This window comes from Eutrigla gurnardus (assembly GCF_963514095.1).
Source record: "Eutrigla gurnardus genome assembly, chromosome: 1".
In the NCBI taxonomy this organism is placed as follows: domain Eukaryota; kingdom Metazoa; phylum Chordata; class Actinopteri; order Perciformes; family Triglidae; genus Eutrigla; species Eutrigla gurnardus.
The window spans coordinates 35,680,353-35,704,673 of record NC_139915.1 but is presented as its reverse complement, the minus strand read 5'-3'; the positions used below and the strand labels follow the sequence as shown (position 1 = coordinate 35,704,673).

At 43.8% G+C, this 24,321-nt stretch overlaps 1 protein-coding gene and 1 long non-coding RNA gene across 2 annotated transcripts in view; one reads left to right on the top strand and one right to left on the bottom strand.

Moving 5' to 3' along the window:
- Positions 1-24,321, top strand: part of LOC311018579 (uncharacterized protein) — a 722,019-nt gene that overhangs the window by 596,575 nt on the left and 101,123 nt on the right. The window contains exons 34-35 of the mRNA XM_084017608.1: positions 13,529-13,657; positions 16,377-16,505. Of these exons, the coding sequence (XP_083873734.1) occupies positions 13,529-13,657; positions 16,377-16,505 (258 nt within the window). The remainder of the gene's footprint in view (positions 1-13,528; positions 13,658-16,376; positions 16,506-24,321) is intronic.
- Positions 2,702-12,870, bottom strand: LOC311018789. The gene is made up of 3 exons (XR_014597755.1): positions 12,665-12,870; positions 3,225-3,370; positions 2,702-2,947 (listed from the first exon to the last, which is right to left on the bottom strand). It is a non-coding gene; the product is annotated as an uncharacterized lncRNA (long non-coding RNA).

The following is a 24,321-nucleotide window of genomic DNA, read 5'->3' as shown; positions in this document are numbered from 1 at the left end:
GTGTGTGTAGATAGAACTGTGTGTGTGTGTGTGTGTGTGTGTGTAGATAGAACTGTGTGTGTGTGTGCGTGTGTAGATAGAACTGTGTGTGTGTGTGTGTGTGCGTGTGTGTGTGTAGATAGAACTGTGTGTGTGTGTGTGCGTAGATAGAACTGTGTGTGTGTAGATAGAACTGTGTGTGTGTGTGTGTGTGTGTGTGCGTGTGTGTGTGTAGATAGAACTGTGTGTGTGTGTGTGTGTGTGTGTGTAGATAGAACTGTGTGTGTGTGTGTGTGTGTGTGTGTAGATAGGTCGTGACCTTTGAATATGACCCTGATATGAGCTGAAATCGTCTTCTCCTACGTTACTTCCAGCTGTTTCCATGGAAACACTCTGCCAGCTGTACTGATGAACTCACACAGCTGCTGTCTGCCATCTGTATCCACTCTGACTGCGTTGGCTTTAACATTCATGTGGTCCACACGAACCACAGCAGTGTCCTCTGGATCATCTGGACTGAGCCAGCATGTGTCGGGGTCAACCCACTGGGAGGGGTCAACCCACTGGGAGGGTCCCACACTGGTGTCCAAAGGTCTTCATCTCTCTGTGGTTGCTGGTGTTGTCCTCTCTCACCACTACAGGATCCACGATGGGACAGAAGTCCTCTCAGAGCGGTGGATCAATGAGAGCACCATCATTCCTCCAGGCGTTCTCTAGGTTCCCTGCTCTCTCTTTGGCCTCTGCCAGTAATCTGGTGGATCATTGTAATCCAAAAGTTACTCCTGGATGCCATTACTCCTGCAGCACCGTGGACAAATGCCACATTGGTGAAAGTGTCAGCGAGCTGAATGCAGGTGGAGAACATCTAAACTCAGGGTTCATCACGATACTTACAAAGAAGAATAACACGTCCAGACAAACATTGGTTTCTGACCTCATTGATAAAATCATTCCTAATGAACGAGTCTTATTCTCCGCTGTTGAAAGGCGAACTAACCCCCGAGTGAAAGTCTCCCCTGAACTTCTCTTCTCCACGCCGTCATGCAACGACTTTGCTTCATAGGTTACAGGACAGATTCAAACGTTTAGACAGGAAGTCAGCAGCTCCACTACGAGTCAAACGTCTGCTTCTCCGTTGTGATCCAATAAATATGTCACACTTTAATCCAGTCCATTATAAAACTGCTGCTGCATCCAAAGTCCTGCTGGTTTGACCGTCTACCAATACACTTTATGAAGAGGTTTAATGATTTGATTGTGTTTTGTCAACCCTTTCATCTTCCCATGGGCCAAGAAAGCTGCAGATAAAGCCCATAAACAGATTTATAGCTTAATCAACTACGACCCATAAATGAACTGCATTTAACACATTGATGACTGGATGGGCCACAATTTCTTACAATATAGAAATGATTGTTTTTTGTCCCAAACAGGACGGACTCAAAGTCACCGCTCACCTTGAATCTCTAACTGGAGACTAAAGACCAAGTCAGAAGTCTTGTTGTGGTTCTGGATTCTGACCTTGACTTCAACAAACACATAAAGTTACAATAACTGTCTGCTTTCACCTCAAAATATCACAAGAATTAAAGACTTCATGTCCCAGTGCGACCTCGAGAAACTTCTTCATGCATTTATTTGTAGTAGACTGGACTCCTGTAACGGGATCTTTACAGGTCTCCTGTTAAACCACTGCAGTTAATCCAGAATGCTGCTATCAGGGTTCTAAGCAGAACACATCACACCAGGACTGAAATCGCTGCATTGGCTTCCTGTGTTTCTTAGAATTTAGTTTAGAATGATTTTCTATGTTTATGAATCACTTACCGGATCTCCTTGTGTGTGATGAACCCGGCGGACCCCTCAGGTCTTCAGGTGCTGGTCTGCTTCCTGTCCCCAGAGTCAGAACGAAGCCTGGAGAGGAGCTTTTTAGTTTTCATGCTCATCATGTCTGGAATCAACTTCCAGAAAACCTGAGGTTTGCCTCCACGTTACAATCTCTGAAATCTGCTCTGAAAACATTTCTGTTCAAACAGGACTTTTTAAGGAATCTACTTTTTATTGTTATTAATCTGTTGGTATTTTCTTACTTTTGATATATTTTCACTGTTCTCATCCCCCTTTTTTAATCTTGTGGACTTCTTGTCTGTATTTCTGTTGTATTTTAATGGTACATTGTTTTACCGTTACTGTGTTCTTTTATTTGTCTGTGAAGCACCTTGAATTGCCCTTGTGTATGAAAGGTGCCACATATCATAGAGCCCAGATCTGTTGCCATGGTGATGAGGACTCTGATCCCTGGTTACTTCCTGGTGTCTGAGATCTGCTCCACATCGTCCCGTCGTCTCTCCTCCATGTGAAACGTTTGGTAAGTGACAGTTTTTGATATTTCAAACATACAAGAATGTGAAGAATGTTCACTCTTTACTGCAGTAAAAGTACTGACGCTGTAAAATACAGCTTCCACCTGAATGCATCAGTAAGAATGATATCATGTATTATAGTACAACACCGCTCTGTGTACTTTTACTGTGGATACTTTAAGTACATTCAGCTAATAACTAAGCAGAACTTTTATATTTACTAACAAAGTATTTTTACTGTGAAAAAACTACTTTCAAGACAGAATTACATTAAAAAAACAACATACTACAGAATTAATGTAATAAACTGTAAAAGAAAAAAAGATTGTGAAAATAACGCTAACTATACAAAGTCAACGTATGTGATTCAAATTCAGTTTTTAATGCAATAACTGAAGTTGAGTAATTCTAATCAACTATAAATGATTCCATCTCCGTTTCTATGACGCACATTTAGACCCAAACAAAGTCCACCACCAACTGGACATAATAAACTGAACAGCTAGTCATCAGCTGTGATGTATGACCGATGAAGATCATAGTTGCATGGTAGTCCTCGATAAGGTCTTCGGCTCTCGTCCCCATGGTACTCGTAGTCCACCTCTCTTCATGTTGATTGGGGACATGGATCCGTTAGTTAGAAGACAAAGTAAAAAATGTCTCCTTGTTAACAACAGTGAAAAAGACAGTAACTACCCACATTCAGAGTTCTACCTCCCTCAGTCAAAATGTGTCAAACCTACTTATTATTAATAACTTGAGGGTTCAGCACAATGTGCTCTGTGTGTCCATTATCTCAAAATTAACATTTGGAAGTGCATACACCGTATGCACTATATATATATATGTGTTTAATTTGTAATCATTTAATATGCGTCTCACCTGGATGAGTCTGGACAGGTGGGTCCTCGTCCTCCGGCCAACAGCTCATCCCTTCTCATTGAACCATGTCTACAGCTCTGGAGTGTGACTGACCAATCGCTGCATGAATGTTCCTCCAGATGTTCAGCGTTGCATCTCGGAAACTTCTGTTAAACACAAGAAGGAGAAAACACAGACAAATGAACTCCTTTACGTCGTACCAGTACGACACGCTTGGTCACTGCCGACATTTGCAATCAAATAAAGGGTTCCATATTTCTAAAAAGTCCATCTGATTTGGGGAAACGGGGAGTATTTCAATACGTCCAAAGCTTTTTCAGGATATTTTGTGTGTTTATTAGCAATGATAGTTGAAGTCAACACAGTTAGCATCTATCTGAATAAAAAGGCCCTCAAAAACACTTTCTAATCATTAAACAACATTGTGTACTACATATATATATACGTATAGGTAGTATTTTTTTCTATGTAGTATTTTGTCCTCTAAAGCTAACGTTGGTTTTATTGTCTAAAGCCGTAGTGACAGTGTGCGTCTCTGCCAGCAGGTGGAGACTCTGCTATGAATCAGTGTGAGGACCGAGAGGACGGAGTCCTTCCCTCTAAAACCACTCAGGATGGGGGACATGACAGCCAGACCAGAGCTCAGAGGTGAGACGAGGATGTCTAGGTGTCCAGGACTCAGATCACTCCACCATCATGATTCTCACTCAACAACATAAATGTATATAATATGAACTAGACCTCTTTATTCAGTTTAAAACTGAACCTTGTTTTTATCCGACTGTCCTGGGGAGAAGAATCCAGTCTTGGTCCAGACCTTCGTAGACCATGTGGGGGATGATCTGAATCTAGATTCTCCTGTTGAATCCATTTGTTTTCCCTTTGGTGAACACTCACTGAGACCAGAAGCTTTAATTGACCTCTGTACTTTGAGTTGTCTGAGAAGAAGAAGCAGTAAAGTTTGATAAGTCAAATAAAAAGACATTTGGATTAAATATTAACCTGAGACTCACCTGGACCCGACGCTGTAACCTGCTGACACTTCAGCTGATCAGCTTCTGATATTAATATGATAGGAATGAAAGTTTAACTGGGAAATTCAGATCTTTTGTCTGTTTGTTTGACCTTAGATACGACTTGGCAACGGGAAATATTTCTAGTCCGCTCAGCTACGAACCATAAAGCTAACATTATGCTAGCAACACTCTGAGTGCAGCACTAAGACGGGTGTTCACAGGTCCACAACGTGGTCTCATGTGACCCAGATCCATTTATAGTATGGACACTGACGCTAGCATCAACTCTCAGAACATGACTCATCAATATAATGATAAACAGAGCAAACTGATTCATGAATTGACGCGATCGCTCGCGGCTCGCGCTAAAAATGGAGCAGACGGCGAAACGCTGTCTTCACGGCGGGACGGCCGTAGGATGGCGGGCTTGGCGTCTGGTGTGAACTCCACTATCGGTCAACAAGGACGTGCTGACATGGATGCAGCTATGAAGCTTCAGGGAAAATGTCTTTCTAAGAAGCTTCCCAATGGAAACCTCCACAAGACTGATGTTTGCACCTTGTGCGATGCGGAATGAGTTAGTTAGTCATTATTTAGGTACACACACTTATTATGAATGCCTTCGGCAGAATTCAAATGAGCCATTTTAATCTAGATGAATTCCAAGATTACAGTGAGATTAACTATATGGCATATTCTTCTATTTTCCTCTCGCCTGGTGTAAGAATACTGGTTAGTATTTAACTTCCTTTTTTCAGATCAACCTGGGCTTTCAGGATATTCATGCTGTGGTGGTGTCATATGAATATAGAAAAGGTCATATGACCAGATATAGAAAGGAAAATAAAAAACATTTATTTCACACATATTTATGGAAACACAGAAAATTATGAAATTATTTCTAAATGTTATACAGCTGTTCTTTAAGGCATCTGTTCTCAACTGGTGGGTCCCGACCCAAAAGTGGGTCGCACACCCGTTCTGGATGGGTCGCGGACAGCTGGTCAAAAAAAGTAAATAATATTTAATGCGCATCTGATGTTTGACATATTTATTATATGTCAAACAAATTATTATATTTTTATATTTATTTTGAGAGGCACGCATCAGACACGTGCAGCTGCCTAGGCCGAGTTAAGCGTTGCGATGGCGAAGCGTAAATATGACCCGGTGTATTTAAAATGCGGATTTTCGTTCATTGAGGATAATAAGGGACAGAAACCCCAGTGTGTTATATGTAGTGAAGTGCTTGCAAATGAGAGCATGAAACCATCAAAACTGAAGCGCCATTTGGATACTAAACATCCTGCATGTAAAGACAAGCCGGTGGAGTTTTTTCAAAGACAACTCCAGAAGCTGAGGACTTCACAGAAGTGTCTGACAGCGTCTTGCTCCAAACAAGAAGAAGCTCTCCGTGCCTCTTACCACGTAGCTCACCGTATTGCGAAGGCGAAGAAACCCCACACAATAGCCGAAGAGCTTCTTTTACCTGCAGCCATGGATATGGTGAGAGAGGTGCTGGGTCAATCAGCGGCAGACCGGCTGAAAACCATACCGCTATCCAATGATACTGTAGCGCGACGTATTCAGGACATGTCTGGTAATATTAAAGAACAGACCACAGCCCGCGTCCAAGCAAGCCCCTACTCTGCCCTGCAGATGGACGAATCCACCGATATATAGCTAACCATGCTATTTTGTTGGTTTATGTGAGGCACGTATGGGACAGTGATGTGCAGGAACAGTTTCTCTGCAGCAGAGATCTCCCTACCACTACAAAGGCAGAGGACATTTTCAACACTGTGGACTTGTATTTGAGCTCAGTGGGCCTGAGCTGGGAATACTGCGTGGGAATCACAACTGATGGCGCTGCTGCCATGACCGGGAAACATTCCGGTGTGGTGAAGCAAATTCTGGAGAGAGCACCTAATGCGACGTGGAACCACTGCTTTTTGCACCGTGAAGCGCTGGCGGCCAAGGATATGGTGCCGGTGCTCGACGAGGCCATGAAAGATGTAATCAAAGTGGTGAACCACATAAAACGGAGTGCAAAAAAACAGCTGCTGCTTCTCAAAGCTGTGTAAAGATTTGGGCTCCGAGCACATGCAAGTGTTGTATCACTCAGAAGTCCGCTGGTTATCGCGGGGTAAGGTGTTGTCACGTTTTTATGAACTTAAAACAGAAATCGCCACCTTCCTCTCAGAGAATAACTCCCCATATGCTGAACTGTTTGACAGCGAAATCTGGCTGGCACGAGTTGCATATCTTGCTGATGTGTTTGAGCACCTCAACGCATTAAACGTGTCTATGCAAGGAAGAAGACACAATATTTTTGAACAGTCCGACAAAATCGCTGCGTTCAAGAAAAAAATCACACTGTGGGTAAATCATTTATCCAAAGACAGACTGGACATGTTTCCCAATGCTTGCCATGAAGTACAGCAGCTGGACACCGCGGCCAAAAGTGACTTGAAAAAAACCCTCAGTGCGCATCTTACTAAACTTCACGCTCGGTTTGACCACTACTTCCCTGAGAAACACAGAATGATGCTTGGATACGCAGCCCCTTCCGCATCATCTTGGCAAGCATCACGTTGCCGAGCAACGAAGAGCATCAGCTGGTGGAGCTGTCATGTGACCAGATGATGAAAAAGATTTGGCGAGGTAACCCTTTCCCACTTCTGGTGCAGCGATGTGATGAGTGAGTATCCATCCCTCGCGACTCTTGCAGTCAAAACGCTCCTACCATTCAGCACAACCTATCTGTGTGAAAGTGGCTTTTCCACCTTGTTGCAGCTCAAGTCAAAGCAGAGAAACAGACTGGACACTGAGCATGATCTGAGGGTAGCTCTGTCTACTGTCCTCCCAGACTTTGAAACTCTCATTAAGAGTAAACCACATGCCCAGCTGTCTCACTGACTTCCCCAAATGACAGGTTAGGTGAACAGATCTTGTTTTGTAGATCTTAAATTATTTTTGATATTTATTTTATTTGATCTTTTTGTCCATGCAGTTGTAATGGTCCTCCTAAGTTCCTTATTATTTATGAATAGGCCTACATAGAAGTGAAATATATAATTTTTTGGCCATAATTACTTTGTGCACTTTTGATTATTTTATTCACTTGTCATGGTACTCCTCACTTTCTTATTAATGTGTCCTGAATGCAGTGAAAAGACCTTGTTTGTTTTGTGGGTCTTTATTTTGTGCAATTTGGTATTCACTTTTGTCTGCATGCTGTTGCATGGTCCTCCTCAGGTTCTTCTGAATGTGCTTTGAATGCAGCGATAGAAGTCAAATATCTCATTTTGTTGGTCTCCATTTTGTTACTTCATGTTTGATACTTATTTCATTCACTTCTGTACGCAGTTGTCATGGTTCTCTGGTGCTCTGAAATGCACTTTGCTCAATAAAAATGAGTATATTTATGTTAAAGAGTTGAGTTTTCAAAGCCTTTAAAAAAAATACATTTGCTTGGTTTGAAGGACTATAAAAGTGGGTCGCGAGTTAATGACCATGGGAAAATGTGGGTCCCAGAGTGAAACCAGTTAAGAACCCCTGCTTTAAGGGATCAGGGGGGAAATAATCAAGGCTCTAACTATGATAAAGAATATATATTATTTACGTTACGCAGAAAATGCACTCGCCTGGTGTGTGTGTGTGTGTGTGTGTGTGTGTGTGTGTGTGTGTGTGTGTGTGTGTGTGTGTGTGTGTGTGTGTGTGTGATCACAACAAGTATGAACAAGTATACGATTACTATCTGGAAAAATGCCAGTCGGATCCATCTACTCTTTCGCTTGAATTACCCCCGTGGAATGACGACTTAGACATCCCAGTGACTGAGTCACCGCCATGTACATCAGCATTTACAGTAGAGGACGTCGAAAAGGTCATTGTAAACCTGCCTAATAATAAAGCAAGTGGATCAGATGGCGTCACTTATGAGACTCTGAAGGCCACTAGGCAGACGTCTTGCCACATCCTGAAAAGCATATTTAACACCTGTTTGCTCAATGGCAAAGTCCCTAGTTCATGGAAGGGTGCACTTATTCACAGAATACCAAAAAAGGACAATGTACCAGAAGACCCCTCAACATGGAGGGACATATCTCTATTGCCATCTGTATACAAGGTTTTTATGAAATGTATGCTTTCAAGAATACTGCCATGGCTAGTTGACACTGGAATTCTGTCCAACAAACAAAAAGCCTACATTGACCGACAAGGCATGAATGAGCATGTTTTTTGCCTAAAGACTGCTATAGACGATTTCAAACATGAATCTACTAAGCTATACGTTGTCTTTCTCGACTTCAGAGATGCCTTTGGCACTTTGCCCCACAGAGTCATGATTGATGCATTGGAAGAGATACAGCTCCCGAAAATCTATGTGGATATTATAAAAGACGTTTATAGTGACTCCTTCCTACAAGTAATCTGTGGAAAAGACCTCACCAGACCAATACCACTCGAAGCAGGAATCAAAACTGGCTGTCCATGGAGTGCCGTAAATTTCATTATTGCATTAAACACATGGCTAAAATGGCTCTGTGCACATGCCCCGCCCCAAGTCCTGTCTCCTAACCCAGTTCAGGGCTATGCCGACGATGTGGTCATCGCATCCCGAGTTGAAGATATGATTAAAAACATGCTGTCATGCACTGATGGATTCCTTACATGGTCCGGCCTGCAAGTGAAGCACAGCAAATGTGCAGTTTTCTATGAGAGGAGAAGTGGTGGCAATCGCTGGTATAAATCAAAAGCCGACCAGCCCCCGTCATTTGACATCCTAGGCCAGCCAATCAGAGTGTACGCCAGACATGAGACCTATAACTACCTGGGCCACAAATTTAACATCGCTGGAGAATGGAATCAGCAAGTGATTGACATGGCACATCACTTTATGACCAGACTGGATCTCATCGACGCAGCACCTCTTCATGTAACTTTTAAATTGCAGGCAATACGAGACATAGCCTTTTCTAAAATTCAACATCTCTTTGCTAATGTCCATATTCCACAAAAAGTGTTGCAGGAAATGGACAATAAAACCGTAAGCACGGTTAGGAAATGGCTGTGTCTTAATACACATTCCACCAGATGTTTTATCCATCCATCCATCCATCGTCTACCGCTTATCCTGTATTCAGGGTCGCGGGGGGGGGGGCTGGAGCCGATCCCAGCTGTCATTGGGCGAAGGCAGGGTTCACCTGGACAGGACGCCAGTCTATCGCAGGGCCGACATGTAGAGACAAACAACCACTCACGCTCACATTCACACCTACGGGCAATTTAGAGTCACCAATGAACCTATCCCCATCCTGCATGTCTTTGGACTGTGGGAGGAAGCCGGAGAACCCGGAGAGAACCCACGCTTACACGGGGAGAACATGCAAACTCCACACAGAAGGAACCCGGGCCGACCCGGGGATCGAACCCGGTATCCTCTCGCTGTGAGGCGAGAGTGCTACCCACTACACCACCGTGCAGCCCCAGATGTTTTATCTACCAGAAAAAACAGGACGGGGGGCTCGGAGTTCCAAACTGCATGTGGGAGTACACCGCCGCAAGACAGTCTCACCTCACCAACATGCTGAAATGCGACGACACCAGCGTGAGGCAAATGGCCAGAGCATCGTTAATGCTGGATTTTAAGAAACGGAAAGTGCTACATGCACGCAGTGGAGAAGAAAACTTCCTGGGCTTTAAAAAAAAGCCTAATGGAAAGCTGGATGCACGGGCACAGGGGTTCGGCGTGTCATCAGACTGGCCAGACCTGAACGACCTATGCTGCAGGACAGGCACTGAACTTAAGTGGACTTCCCATCTCCAACCTGTAGAGGTCACCGATGCAGTCATAAAGGATCCATCTGTCATTGTGGAAGCCAGGCTGCACCATAACAGCATTGTCTACCTGCTCCAGCCTAGAACATCCAGGCAGACACTCGTGTCTATTCAGAGAGCACAAAATATGGAGTACTGGTCCAATCTAAAACTTCAGGGAAAGTTGGCAAAGCTGCCCTGTGCGGATCACTCTGTGTCACACACCATCTACAACAATGCCAACATCAGTGAGGAGATACTTATCTTCTGTATTAAGGCACGCCTGCAGGTTCTCCCCACAAAATATAACTTATCACTGTGGTTCCCGTCCACCCATTCACCCCTCTGTATGCTACACGACTCCCCTCAACACCTGGAGTCAGTAGCTCACATCATGAACAGTTGCCCATCATTTAAAGGACTCTACATTGCCAGACACAACAGACTTGTGGACCTTATTGCTGCTCAGATTCCCTGTGCGGCAGATGAAACACTTTCCAAACACATGACTATACAAAATGAATGGTTTAACTCACCTGCAAACACTTTTTTAGGAATGCCAAATACACCTGATATTATCATCATATCTCACAATTCCAGAAATGTTAAGCTATTTGAGGTGTCATGTGCATTTGATCTGTTTATGGAAGACTCTTACTATTCTAAGACTGTAAAGTATCAATCATTGATATCCACCATTGAGAATCTGGGCTACAAACACCAGCTTATCGTGCTGGTGTTTGGTAGTCTAGGGCATGTGCATAGGCTGGCGATCCGTGGACTACGCATTGGGGGGCTTTCTAGAACAACAGCCAAACAGCTAGTAAAGTCCTGCTCAATTTCTTCTATCGTAGGAAGCATGTTCATCTGGAAACGGAGATGTTTCTTGTACCCCTGAAACAGTAACAATGTGCTGATGTGTTTTATCCTGTTGGATCATTAAAAATATTTGATTCTTACTGAAACCTGACTTGTAATGTGGAATCAAATAAAGTATATAAGTTTCTTTCATTGAATGTGTCATACATGTAGAGGAGTGTGTGATTAGGTGGTGTCCCTAATATGTCTGGGATTACAATATGGGGGTTGTTATGTTCCATGTTCACGTTCATACAGTTAAAGCGTCAATTAGGGAATGTTGTGATCACATTTTTAATTTCCTTTTATAGCAGACAAGAGTTACAACAATTATAGAAAACATAAAAATACAGAGAATCAGTACAGACAAAAATGAAGAGGACAAAAAGATGAAAACATAAAGCCTGTGGCGTTCCCTCCCTCCCCACCCCTTGGATCTCTATTTTAAATAAATACTATATGCAGGGGAAGCAAATTCAAGTTTCCAGAGAAAAAATCCAAAATAAATAGGATAGGATAGCACTTACAACAGATCCTTAATTGTTCCTGAAATGGATTCCCATGCCGAGATGGTGACAGCTGTAGCACCATGCACTCTCACCACTGATAGCTCCACGCTAATGATATCTATGTGTTAATCCACTGTATTTTAGTTACTGTGTGACGGGGTTTCCAGCGTAAGGGAGCATCTTTTTGGCTGCTGTGATGCCTGATAAAAGAATACGTGTATTTATACCTGTTAATTTGAATGAGGTTGTATCATTCAGGAGCAGCAGAGCAGGAGAGCATGGCACAGTTACACCCAGTACATCAGATAGAGGAACACAAACTCACCCAACATGTTTTTACGTCATTGCATTCCCAGTACATGTGCATGAAAGAAGCTGTGAGGCTTTCTGTGCACAGAGTGCAGTTTGGGGATGACAGTGGTTTCATGAGATAAGCCTTTCTTGGAGTTAGAGACGTCCTATGAACGTAGTTGAAATGGATCAGTTGGTGATCCGGGTTCCTCGAGGCAACAACAATCCAGGACCATATCCTCTTCCAGTCAGGCTTAATCTCACCCACATGTTGTTTAAAGTCACCAGCCCAAGCTCGTACAATAGACAGCTCTTTATAGGAAGCTGTCCGGAAGAATGAGTAAAGCTGAGAAACCACACCTTTATTTGGCCCATTTGGGGCAAAGATGTGATGCAAAGGGTGCCTGGTAAGTGGAGAGTTCCAAGGTCCTCCATGTGCTTTCATGGATGCACACAGTTGGGGAATGTTGACAGCAATGATCTTTCTTACATTTACCACAAATACTGTTTTATTAGCTTTTTACTTTGAGGTGAAGACGGATCTGAGGAACAAGTTACAAGGAGACCATTTGGCCACTTGTATGTGGATCAGCATAAATGCCCCCCCCCCCCATACCCCAATTTAACTACAAAAGAGCCTTGGAGCTTTATTTTGAAAAGCCAAGAAAAATGAAATGCTCAGCTGCAGAGTGTAGTTTGTGCAAATAGATCTAGCTTCAGCTACTTGTTTGAATAAATCAGGTTAAATCAAGATGCCTTGACTCTGTTGGTTGTTATGTCATAACCCCCCCCCCCAGCGTTGCTAGGTTACCAACTCGGAGCACCACTGCTATAAAACATCGAGGGGAAACACTGGTAGAAAGTACAAATATGAGTTTGAACATGTCGGGAGGAAAAGTACAAAGTTGTCAGAAACATAAATACTCAAGTAAAGTACAGATACCTGAAAACTCTCCTTAAGTCCAGTAAACACGTATTTGTACTTTGTTCCTTCCATCTCTGGTGAAATGTGATTTAGGAAGGAAGACGAGCTCTTCTTGTCCTGGTTCTTGTTTGCTTGTTTACTCCGTCGGCTGCATAGCTGTGAAGTTATCGAGTTCACCAGCCGTTTGTGCTTTTGACTCACATCTAGAAAACTGGGCTCATGTGGGACACGCCTGATCTCCAGTCCCTTTATTTCCTGTTCCAACTAAATCTAGTCATCAGGACGTTACTAGGTTTAGACTGAAATGACGCAGCTTCAAGGGGGCAGGGTCACAGAAAAGGGGCAGGGCTAATGTCAATCAGAAGCTGTCAGTGACGTATAGGATTCTGACTAAATGAATGTTGAGGATATAAATCAGTCATAAATAATGATCAAATCATGTTTGTGATTCATTCAAGCAACAAAATATGCATCGAGTTGTTGGAATGTGTTTTGGTTTGTTGGTCTCTAGTCGTCCCACTTTCTCAAATCTGATGCTAATGTGGGACAGCATGCTTTGGGTCATCTGGGACAGTCATGGAAGCTCTCTAAACGGGGAAAGGTGCATTCAGGGACTTCCTGAATCAAACCAGGAAGGAGAAACTACCTGCAGATGTCAGACAGGGCTTCATGGCAAATACAGTCGGTCCCGGTCTAAACACTGATTGTCTAGATAACTAGCACATACTCAGCTAGCTCTATAGCTAGCAACATTAGCCTGCCAACTAGCCCAGTTAACTCCTTGGTCTTATGCTGGTAGACAATGTTCTGTTCTCTCGCTCTCTCTATCGGATTCATGAAGCTTAACTAGTGAGAATCTGAAATCTAAATGTATTGTATCAGGATGCAGCAGCAGAGACCAGACTCGCCTAGACCTGAACCTGGACCTGGACCGAGCTGTGTGTCCATGAAGAGTGACTGGTCTATGGGTCACCCTATTGCATTTAAAACTGAACAAGCTGCTGATGGAAGGTAAGAACTGAACCTGAACTCTCCTTAGAGGATGAATCAGGTCTAGACCAGCCCCCTTAAACAGTAAACCAGCCCTGAATCCTGCAACCCGTCAGGTCTTCTGAGCCATGATGATGTGAGAGAGTGACAGTGTCGTGTTTCACTGAAACTCTCACAGAAAGGACCAATTAAATGGTTTTTAACTGGGATTAAACTACAAAATAATAAATATACAATCAAACCTTAAAGAGACAGTGAGGAGAAAACCTTCTGAAAGAAAAGACTCATACACGCCGAGAAACCTTAAGAGTTAGAGAGAAGCTAACTTGGCTAACATGAAGGCTAATGACAAAGAAGAGTAGTGGGGAGGCTAAGCTAAGCTAAGCTGAGAACAAAAAGACTCCAAACCAACAGACACCAAACTCGAGCACCGTCTTCCTCTCACTCAAGGGAGGTTGTAGAGTAGTAAAGTAAGACACTTTATATCCAGCAAACTCTTATTTTAGGTGTTAAGGTAACTGATAATGCCCGAGGACGTGTCTATTATCAGGAGGTAATGGACTACGTGGAGGCCAGAACCGTCCGATGCCCAGCGGAGAGTTAGCAGCCAAAATGTAAAGTTTTTTAAGAGTCATAACTCCGTTTTCCCATCATTGTCACCCCATACAGTTCTAATGCAACGGAAACGTTGTCCACTGCTCCTAGTGAGAGTCTAGCACTAAGACGAGTGTTCACATGTCCACGTGGTCTCATGTGACCCAGATCCATTCAAAGTATTGATCCTGACACTAGCATCACCTCTCAGAACATGACTCATAAATGTAACCAAAGCAAACTGATTAATGAAGCTTAACTAGTGAGAATCTTAAAGTGTATTTATTGTATCAGGATGCAGCAGCAGAGACCAGAATCACCTGGACCTGGACCTGGACCTGAAACTGGACCTGGACCCAGCTGTGTGTCCATGAAGAGTGACCGGTCTACCTGCCAAACGGTATTGACCCCGAAAACACCCCAGCCAAAAGGAAAAAGAAAGACTCGGCAACAGAAACAGACGACCGACACACCACAGACATTAAGGTCAGTCTGCTTGACACCATAAACAACAAACTGGATCTTCTAACATCACGAGGAAGTTAAAGACATGCAATAGCCTGGAATTTCCCCAAAACAGCATTGTAACACTGCAAAAACCAGACCTGTTAATACAAATGCATATTGTTACTAAAGAAAATAAACTGATGAAAGAAAGTGGACCTACAAACCCGCTCCATGCACGACATCCCAGAATCGTTAATCCCAGACTTCATGACAACCTCACGTAGAGGAGGGTCTGTTCTAAAGGGGATCTGAGCCTCAACAGGCCAGCCACCTCCTGCTGGGTCTGGTGGCGGCCCAAAGGAGGTGAGGACAAGGCAGCAAGGAGGAGGAGACGGGAGACAGATTTAAACTTGTATCATCAAGTTAAAACCTACATTTAAATAATAAATAAATCCAGAAAGTTCTTCCCGGATCCAGCTGTCCTGACCGGTTCTGACTGCCCCATAGCCACGCCAATGCCTCTTTGTCCACAGAGCCTGACCAGAGATAACCCTCTCCTTATATATTTATTATTATTATTATTATTTTCTGTCTTTTTTCCTTTCCTCTCCCTCACTTTGATTAATACTCTCCTCCTTTTGCTCTTTCCTCTCTCTATCTTTCACACAGAAAACTCCTCCATTCACCCAGTGAACGGTCTATGGCTGAACAAGCTGCTGATGGAAGGTAAGAACTGAACCTGGACTCTCCTTGGAGGATAAATCAGGTCTAGACCAGCCAGAGAAAAGTTAAGAGTCAGAGAGAAGCTAACTTGGCTAACGTCACAGCTAATGCCAAAGAAGTGGATCTACACTAAGCTCAGCTAAACTAAGCTGGGTTTACATCGGAGCTACTTGAAAACCTGGTGCATCAGCATCAGACTCCAAGTGGGTCTGACCAAACGGGGTACCTGATGCATTGGGAGACCGGTTTGGTCTAAACAGGTAAAGAAATCCAGAGGAATTAGGAACAGGCAACCGGTCAAAGTCCAGGAACAGGTACGAAGGGAGAAACAGACACGTATCAGGTCCTGGATCAGACCAGGGTTCAGGTTTTCATTGGAAGCAAAGGCAACGTTGGAACTTTGATATTTTTTTTTACTTTAATCATCCGTTAACAGACAGTTCAAGGCAAGCAAGCAGCAACCAGAGAGACAATCTGTCAAGTCTGTGTTAGAAAGACTCACACAAGGACCAACAGCAGCCATACAGTTACACTCAAGGGAGGTTGTAGAGTAGTAAAGTAAGACACTTTATATCCAGCAAACTCTTATTTTAGGTGTTAAGGTAACTGATAATGCCCGAGGACGTGTCTATTATCAGGAGGTAATGGACTACGTGGAGGCCAGAACCGTCCGATGCCCAGTGGAGAGTTAGCAACCAAAATGTAAAGTTTTTTAAGAGTCATAACTCCGTTTTCCCATCATTGTCACCCCATACAGTTCTAATGCAACGGAAACGTTGTCCACTGCTCCTAGTGTGAGTGTAGCACTAAGACGAGTGTTCACATGTCCACGTGGTCTCATGTGACCCAGATCCATTCAAAGTATTGATCCTGACACTAGCATCAACTCTCAGAACATGACTCATCAATATAATCAAAGCAAACTGATTAATGAAGCTTAACTAGTGAGAATCTTAAAGTGTTTTGATTGTCTCAGGATGCAGCAGCACAGACCAGACTCGCCTAGACCTGGACCTGGACCTGGACCCAGCTGTGTGTCCATGAAGAGTGACTGGTCTATGGGTCACCCTATTAATTTTAAAACTAAACAAGCTGCTGTTGGAAGGTAAGAACTGAACCTGAACTCTCCTTAGAGGATAAATCAGGTCTAGACCAGCCCGCTTAAACAGTAACTTAGAGTCCACCAGCCCTGAATCCTGCAACCCGTCAGGTCTTCTGAGCCACGATGATGTGAGAGAGTGACAGTGTCGTGTTTCACTGAAACTCTCACAGAAAGGACCAATTAAATGGTTTTTAACTGGAATTAAACTACAAAATAATAAATATACAATCAAACCTTAAAGAGACAGTGAGGAGAAAACCTTCTGAAAGAAAAGACTCATAGACGCCGAGAAACCTTAAGAGTTAGAGAGAAGCTAACTTGGCTAACATGAAGGCTAATGACAAAGAAGAGTAGTGGGGAGGCTAAGCTAAGCTAAGCTAAGAACAAAAAGACTCCAAACCAACAGACACCAAACTCGAGCACTGTCTTCCTCTCACTCAAGGGAGGTTGTAGAGTAGTAAAGTAAGACACTTTATATCCAGCAAACTCTTATTTTAGGTGTTAAGGTAACTGATAATGCCCGAGGACGTGTCTATTATCAGGAGGTACACCATCTGGACCAAGACCTGAATGAGGTTTCCTGCAGGTTTGAGAAGCCAACGGTTAGCTACTGAGATGACTTTAACACGTAGCTGTAAAGTTGACCTTGAATTATGAAGCAAACTTTGTTAGCAGCCTTACACCAGAATCCACATGGATCCAGATCCAGTAAGGTTGCTGCTCAGGGCGCCGCTCTGCCGCTTGTGTTCATCAGAACCCGGGGCTTCAAAACCTTAGTCCACAAACCAATGGGTGACGTCGCCATGACAACGTCCACTTGTGATCTCCAGTTTGTGCTTTAGTGACTCTTTGAACTTGGTTTTCTCCACAGAGTTCAGCAGATCTCAGAGGTTCCGTTTACCCGGCAGCATCAAACACACCTGGACTCCATATTTATGGTGAGTACATGTACAAGCTCACCTTTCACTATTAACCACATCCACTACAGATTCAATGCTGAACTGGTTCTAGTGGTCTCCATGCTGCTCAGACCCACACATGAACCCCATGTTGGGTTCTTTAGAGTTCATGTTCAGTTTATCCTTCTGTTCCAGCTGCTGGAGGAGAACATCTGCACTTTTGTGAAGAACGAGCTGAAGAAGATCCAGAAGGTCCTGAGTCCAGATAACCCAGAATGCTTGGAGAGTGAGGATGAGGAGTTGTTGGACGGTGAGGATGAAGAGCAGAGGAGGAGCAGAGAGGCGTTTCAGAAGATCACAGTGGACTTCCTGAGGAGAATGAAGCAGGAGGAGCTGGCTGCCTGTGTGCTGATCAGTAAGAGGATTTTAACAGATTTAACATGGTGGAAAGAAGAGAAGGATTCAATATGAAGAACTTCATATTTCCAAACTCTTAATAGGCTGCACACAACTTCAATGTTTGTTAATGTTCGGATGTCAGAATCGATATTCCAACACTCAAGTTCTACAGAGTTCAGACAGGATCACGACCGTTTCAGAGAAACAGGTGTTTCACTTCACCCAGTGACCGTGTTAACTGGTGACTTTCAGCTCGTAGGAACTAAATGGTTAGGTTACGGTCTACCAGGATATTTAGAAAACCCAACGGTACTATTTTCAACACGTCATCATCCCGTCTCTTTCTATGATGCTGTATTGTGATGTGTTGTAGTCATAGGCGGCCTGGGGGGTCCCCAAACATGATGGGATGGCCGATCAAAAGAAACAAAAAGAGTGAATAAATGAAACTTGTGGTGAAACTGTAGGCTAGCCCTTTTTAAACAGCGTCTCTGCATTATCTCAGGAGCGGTGGTTCGGCAATTCTCCACAGATGGTGATTCACACAGAGCGAAGCATCTCCGCCGATCACCTGTGATTCCCACAGAAAGTGAGGCTCCTAATGAGGCGCGATGGTACACGTCATGATGATGACGTTGGCGTCAAACATCCTGGAAAGTGACAAAGTTAGGTTTTTCTTGCTAAAGTAGCCTACATAATTCCATAATGGGCATCAGGTCGCTGTCTGACTCTGTCACTCGGGAAGGAGGCTGGGGGAAAGTTCCCTGAAGTCGGGAGGGCTGACAGTCGCAGTGATTTATTTAAAAGAAAATAAATTAATACATTTATTTAAAACTGATCACCACAACCGTCGATTTGAACTCAGCGGGGTGTTTGTGTTTGTGGTGAAAATACATTTCCATCACAAACACTCGGTGAGTTAAGGTTTTTTGCCGGTGACAGACGCTGTTTTTCAGGCAGAAATGTGCGGAAGAGTCGGCAGGACAGGCGGGAGGACGGACGCTTCTCCACGTACAGCTGTGGTATTTTTTTCCTCATATAAGTTGTCAAAGACAGTTAGAGTTACTACGTTACTGTTGTTTGGTTCTGTAATGTTACTGTGTGGGACATTTCTCTGTATTTAGTTGAGTGAAGGACCTGTGCAGTTATCAGACTGTCCGACCGACGCCCGCTCGCTCCGCGCCTCCGGATTATCAAGTAACATCATGCTGGATCTAAACTCTAACGCAATAACGTGAAATAACAGCAAGGTCAAAAATAGAGACAATAAAAGTGCCACTTTGCAATCTGTTCAACATAAAAAAGACAAGCAATGCATTTGGCAAGACAGGTGAGCAAGTGAATGTATGAGACTCCTCCCTGCATTTCCACAGGCCCTGTTTTTGTGAATGAAGTATCTGGGGGCGGGGCGGTCAGGTAACGCTGAGTGGCCTTGATGCCTGTCAGTCATGATGCGTCGCGTCTCGTCACCTCTCTGCTGTGTCTGCAGCTGAGCACTGTGATGCGTGTCTCTCTCCCCGGGCCGGGAGTTATCATACCGTAAAATACCAAATAATCATTTGTTTCAATCACTTCACAGACGAGGCGTTTATTTGGGACAGGTGTTTAATTCCTTCATCTCAAAAATCCGGGATGAAAATATCACAAACTTCTCCAGCGTCTCTGTGAATTCTCTGGCATCCTTCTGCAAGTGAAGTTGTTGCGGCGGAGGAAACGATTTAGACAACGAATGTGTCTTCAAAATAAGAGCGTTACATTGCACCCTATCGGAGTTTAGAACTGGGTTCTTAGCGGGGGGCTTTTAATTTGAAAGTAGCGGCTGCTGCATCCTTTCAGGTTTCAATGCATCAGAGACGCATGGGTGCAAACATATGGGTAATTAAATGTTTCATGGGATAGAGCCTCATACATAGTATTGAAACGGGCCCCCAGATGCCTAAGGCCACCACTGGTTGTAGTGACTGACTCGTGGAGCTTTGCAGCTGCATTTCAAAGGGTTATATCCTTCAGTTCTGTTTGTCTTGTAAAAGTCTTTTATTTATTTTATGTTGCACCTGATTGATATTGTCTCCAATAGTTCTGATTTAATCATTAAATAAGTCACTCATACTGAGGACTACAGGGATACATGGCTCTAATACATGGCTTGTTCATAGACTGTGAAAGGGTCTGTAGGATCCACTAACTGGGTTCCTTTGTTGTTTATCCAGGAACCGCTGGTGCAGTGTACCAACGTAAACTCAAGTCTAACCTCAAGAAGAAGTTCCAGTGTTTGTTTGAGGGCATCACTAAAGCCGGAAACCCAACCCTCCTGAATCAGGTCTACACGGAGCTCCACGTCACAGAGGGAGGGACTGCAGAGGTCAATGACCAACATGAGGTCAGACAGATTGAAACGGCATCCAGGAAACCAGACAGACCAGAAACAACCATCAGACAAGAAGACATCTTTAAAGGCTCACCTGGAAGGGATGAACCAATCAGAACAGTGATGACAAAGGGAGTGGCTGGCATCGGGAAAACAGTGTTAACACAGAAGTTCACTCTGGACTGGGCTGAAGACAAAGCCAACCAGGACATACAGTTCACGTTTCCATTCACTTTCAGAGAGCTGAACCTGCTGAAAGAGAAGAAGTTCAGCTTGGTGGAACTCCTTCATCACTTCTTCCCTGGAACCAAAGAAGCAGGAATCTGCAGGTTTGAAGGGTTCCAGGTTGTGTTCATCTTTGACGGTCTGGACGAGTGTCGACTTCCTCTGGACTTCCACAACAACGAGATCCTGACTGATGTTACAGAGTCCACCTCAGTCCAAGTGCTGCTGACTAACCTCATCAGGGGGGAACTGCTTCCCTCTGCTCGCCTCTGGATCACCACAAGACCTGCAGCAGCCAATCAGATCCCTCCTGGGTGTGTTGACATGGTGACAGAGGTCAGAGGGTTCACTGACCCACAGAAGGAGGACTACTTCAGGAAGAGGTTCAGAGATGAGGAGCAGGCCAACAGGATCATGGCCCACATCAAGACCTCACGGAGCCTCCACATCATGTGCCACATCCCGGTCTTCTGCTGGATCACTGCTACAGTTCTGGAGGACGTGTTGAAGACCAGGGAGGGAGGGGAGCTGCCCAAGACCCTGACCGACATGTACATCCACTTCCTGGTGGTTCAGTCCAAACTGAAGAACGTCAAGTATGATGGAGGAGCTGAGACGGATCAACACTGGAGTCCAGAGACCGGGAAGATGATTGAGTCTCTGGGAAAACTGGCTTTTGAGCAGCTGCAGAAAGGAAACCTGATCTTCTATGAACCAGACCTGACAGAGTGTGGCATCGATATCAAAGCAGCCTCAGTGTACTCAGGAGTGTTCACACAGGTCTTCAGAGAGGAGAGAGGACTGTACCAGGACCAGGTGTTCTGCTTCGTCCATCTGAGTGTTCAGGAGTTTCTGGCTGCTCTTCATGTCCATCTGACCTTCATCAAGTCTGGTGTCAATCTGATGGCAGAAGAACCAACAACCTCCGGGGCGTCTAAAGTCTACAGAAACAAACGTAAACTAACACGTCTGCACCAGAGAGCTGTGGACAAGGCCTTACAGAGTCCAAACGGACACCTGGACCTGTTCCTCCGCTTCCTTCTGGGTCTGTCACTAAAGACCAATCAGAAACCCCTACGAGGTCTGCTGACACAAACAGGAAGTAGCTCACAGACCAATCAGGGAACAGTCTTGTACATCAAGAAGAAGCTTGATGAGGATCTGTCTCCAGAGAGAAGCATCAACCTGTTCCACTGTCTGAATGAACTGAATGATCGTTCTCTGGTGGAGCAGATCCAACAGTCCATGACTTCAGGATGTCTCTACTACAAGAACCTGTCTCCTTCTGAGTGTTCAGCTCTGGTCTTCATCTTACTGTCGTCAGAAAAACGTCTGGACGTGTTTGACCTGAAGAAATACTCAGAGGAGGCTCTTCTGAGGCTGCTGCCGGTGGTCCAAGCCTCCAGCAAAGCTCTGTAAATATAGTTTTTATATTCAAAATACAACAAACCACCATGGAATTACAAGGTTCTATCTGCATTCTGAATGATTTGATTGGTTTTCCAAACAGCAAAAAGTAAATAATAAATAGTAGTCATCCACATAGTTACTTGAGGAAAAAAGTATTTAGTGAAAAAACTATTCAAGTACTGAGTACTTGCTGTTTTACTGTTTCAATAATCAGAACATGAACGTAAAATAGACAAAAATATAAAATATCAATGTGCAAATTCATTCGGCTCCACCAAAAGAACAAATCACTAAAGGAAACCCAACTCTTTTCTCTGCAGTTTGATGTTTAAATATTTGGGCATCAAAATGAACGTGTTAACGCGGGATGATTCATTTGTGGATTTAACCCATTCATCTTTTTAATGCATTAACACTGTTGGCTCTCTGTACGTTGAAGTATAAAGAGAGAGAGAGTGAGACGGTGAGTATGAAGTCATCGGTTAGATTACAGCGTGGTACAGTGTGCAGCAGTGTATTGTGGGTACCGCATGTTTGTCGGTGAATAAATGCTACAACCAGACACAAGCTAACATTCCGTGTCTTGCCGTCAGCCGTCTGATAATTAAAGTGAAGGGGATTAGCACCGAAGTAAGCCAGACTTGTTCTGTTTTTTATTCTACATTTCTGATTCCTCTTCAGACTCAGTGGCTGTAACCTCTCAGAGAGAAGCTGTGAAGGTCTGTCCTCAGTTCTCAGCTCCCAGTCCTCCAGTCTAAGAGACCTGGACCTGAGTACCAACCACCTGCAGGATTCAGGACTGGAGCTGCTGTCTGCTGGTCTGAAGAGTCCACACTGTGGACTGGAAACTCTCAGGTCAGACTCAAGGACTTTGAGAAGTTTACCTATGAAGCTTCCAATGATCCGTTTACATGCACCAAATATTCACTTCTTTGCTCTTATTCCTGAAAAGACACTTTTGCTACTAATCTGTTTCCATGGCTGATGAAACCCGTTTCTGCTGGTAACGATCTAACAGCAGAAGAACAAAATCACTAAAGAAACCAAACGTCTTGTTTGTCTTTCCCCTGCCGTTCTAACTTTGAATAGTTTTACAAATCCAGCTGGCGTTTCTAAATGCTGTTGTCGTCATGAGGCTATGAACTCAGACAGGACGGCGTTTGGTTTCCTGGTGTATCTGGGACTTCACAACATGTACAAAGCAGCAATAGTGGTTATTTCATCCGTGATGGAGGAACCCTGGTTGTTTCTACATGGAGATAAGCCCCGCCTCCTCGCTGGTGTGTCTAGCATGAGTGTCGTGACTAAACACAAATGATCCCACAAATAAAACCAATTCATCCTGCAGTCAAACTCAAACATCACTTCAGGTTTGGTGTGAACGCAGCAGAAGAACTCCCTTTCTGCTTGGAATGATAAGATTCTATCTAGTAAAACATGAAAAGAATCAATGATTTTCAAGGAATACAAAGAGTTTTCTCATCATGTTTGAACACGTGAAGTTAGTGTTGGAACAGTGTCGACAGAAGTTACATTGAATTCTTTTCTACCACATTTTACATTTATTTCTGGTTTTAGGATGAGTTTTTTTCTCATTGATAAAATCCTTGCTGGTTAAGTTTAAAGGTCAATGAATGAAATGTTCTTGTTGGTCTTGTGAAGGACTGCAATACAAACACAAGTTAAGTCTTTGTAAAGCCTGTTTTCGATCTTGCTGAGGAGTTTTCATTGTTAATTCCAAGGAGACGAACAGTTGTTTGTTCTAGTTTCATCACACATTTCTGATTCCTCTTCAGACTCAGTGGCTGTTACCTCTCAGAGAGAAGCTGTGAAGGTCTGTCCTCAGTTCTCAGCTCCCAGTCCTCCAGTCTAAGAGACCTGGACCTGAGTAACAACGACCTGCAGGATTCAGGACTGGAGCTGCTGTCTGCTGGTCTGAAGAGTCCACACTGTGGACTGGAAACTCTCAGGTCAGACTCAAGGACTTTGAGAAGTTTACCTATGAAGCTTCCAATGATCCGTTTACATGCACCAAATATTCACTTCTTTGCTCTTATTCCTGAAAAGACACTTTTGCTAAAGTTCACATGGCGGCTCTAAAAGAGCAGTTGAACACATGAATGTCTGATATGTTCTGAGACTCCAAGTTTTGTATTTGACTTTATTCTCAGAATACTTGTTATTTAATTAATAATGTTAATTAATTCCTCCAGTTCAATATGAAAACTGACAACAAACAGAGTTGAGATGTTATTGAATTACAGTTTTCTTTGCTAGTTGGTTTAAATCAGTAGCCAGATCTTTGTTGGGACACCAGGTCTGAAGACAGACCACATAGACTGGTTCTACTGTTGTTTCTTGACTTCTCGTCCTCCTCTATCCGTCTCTGTCCATCAATCAGCCACGCTTATCCCACCCAGTACAACATCAACACAACAACAGAGAATGATCACTTTTTCTCAGTTTAAAAGTCCCCAGAAGTGACAGAAGTGTGTGTGTCTTCAGTCTGTCAGGTTGT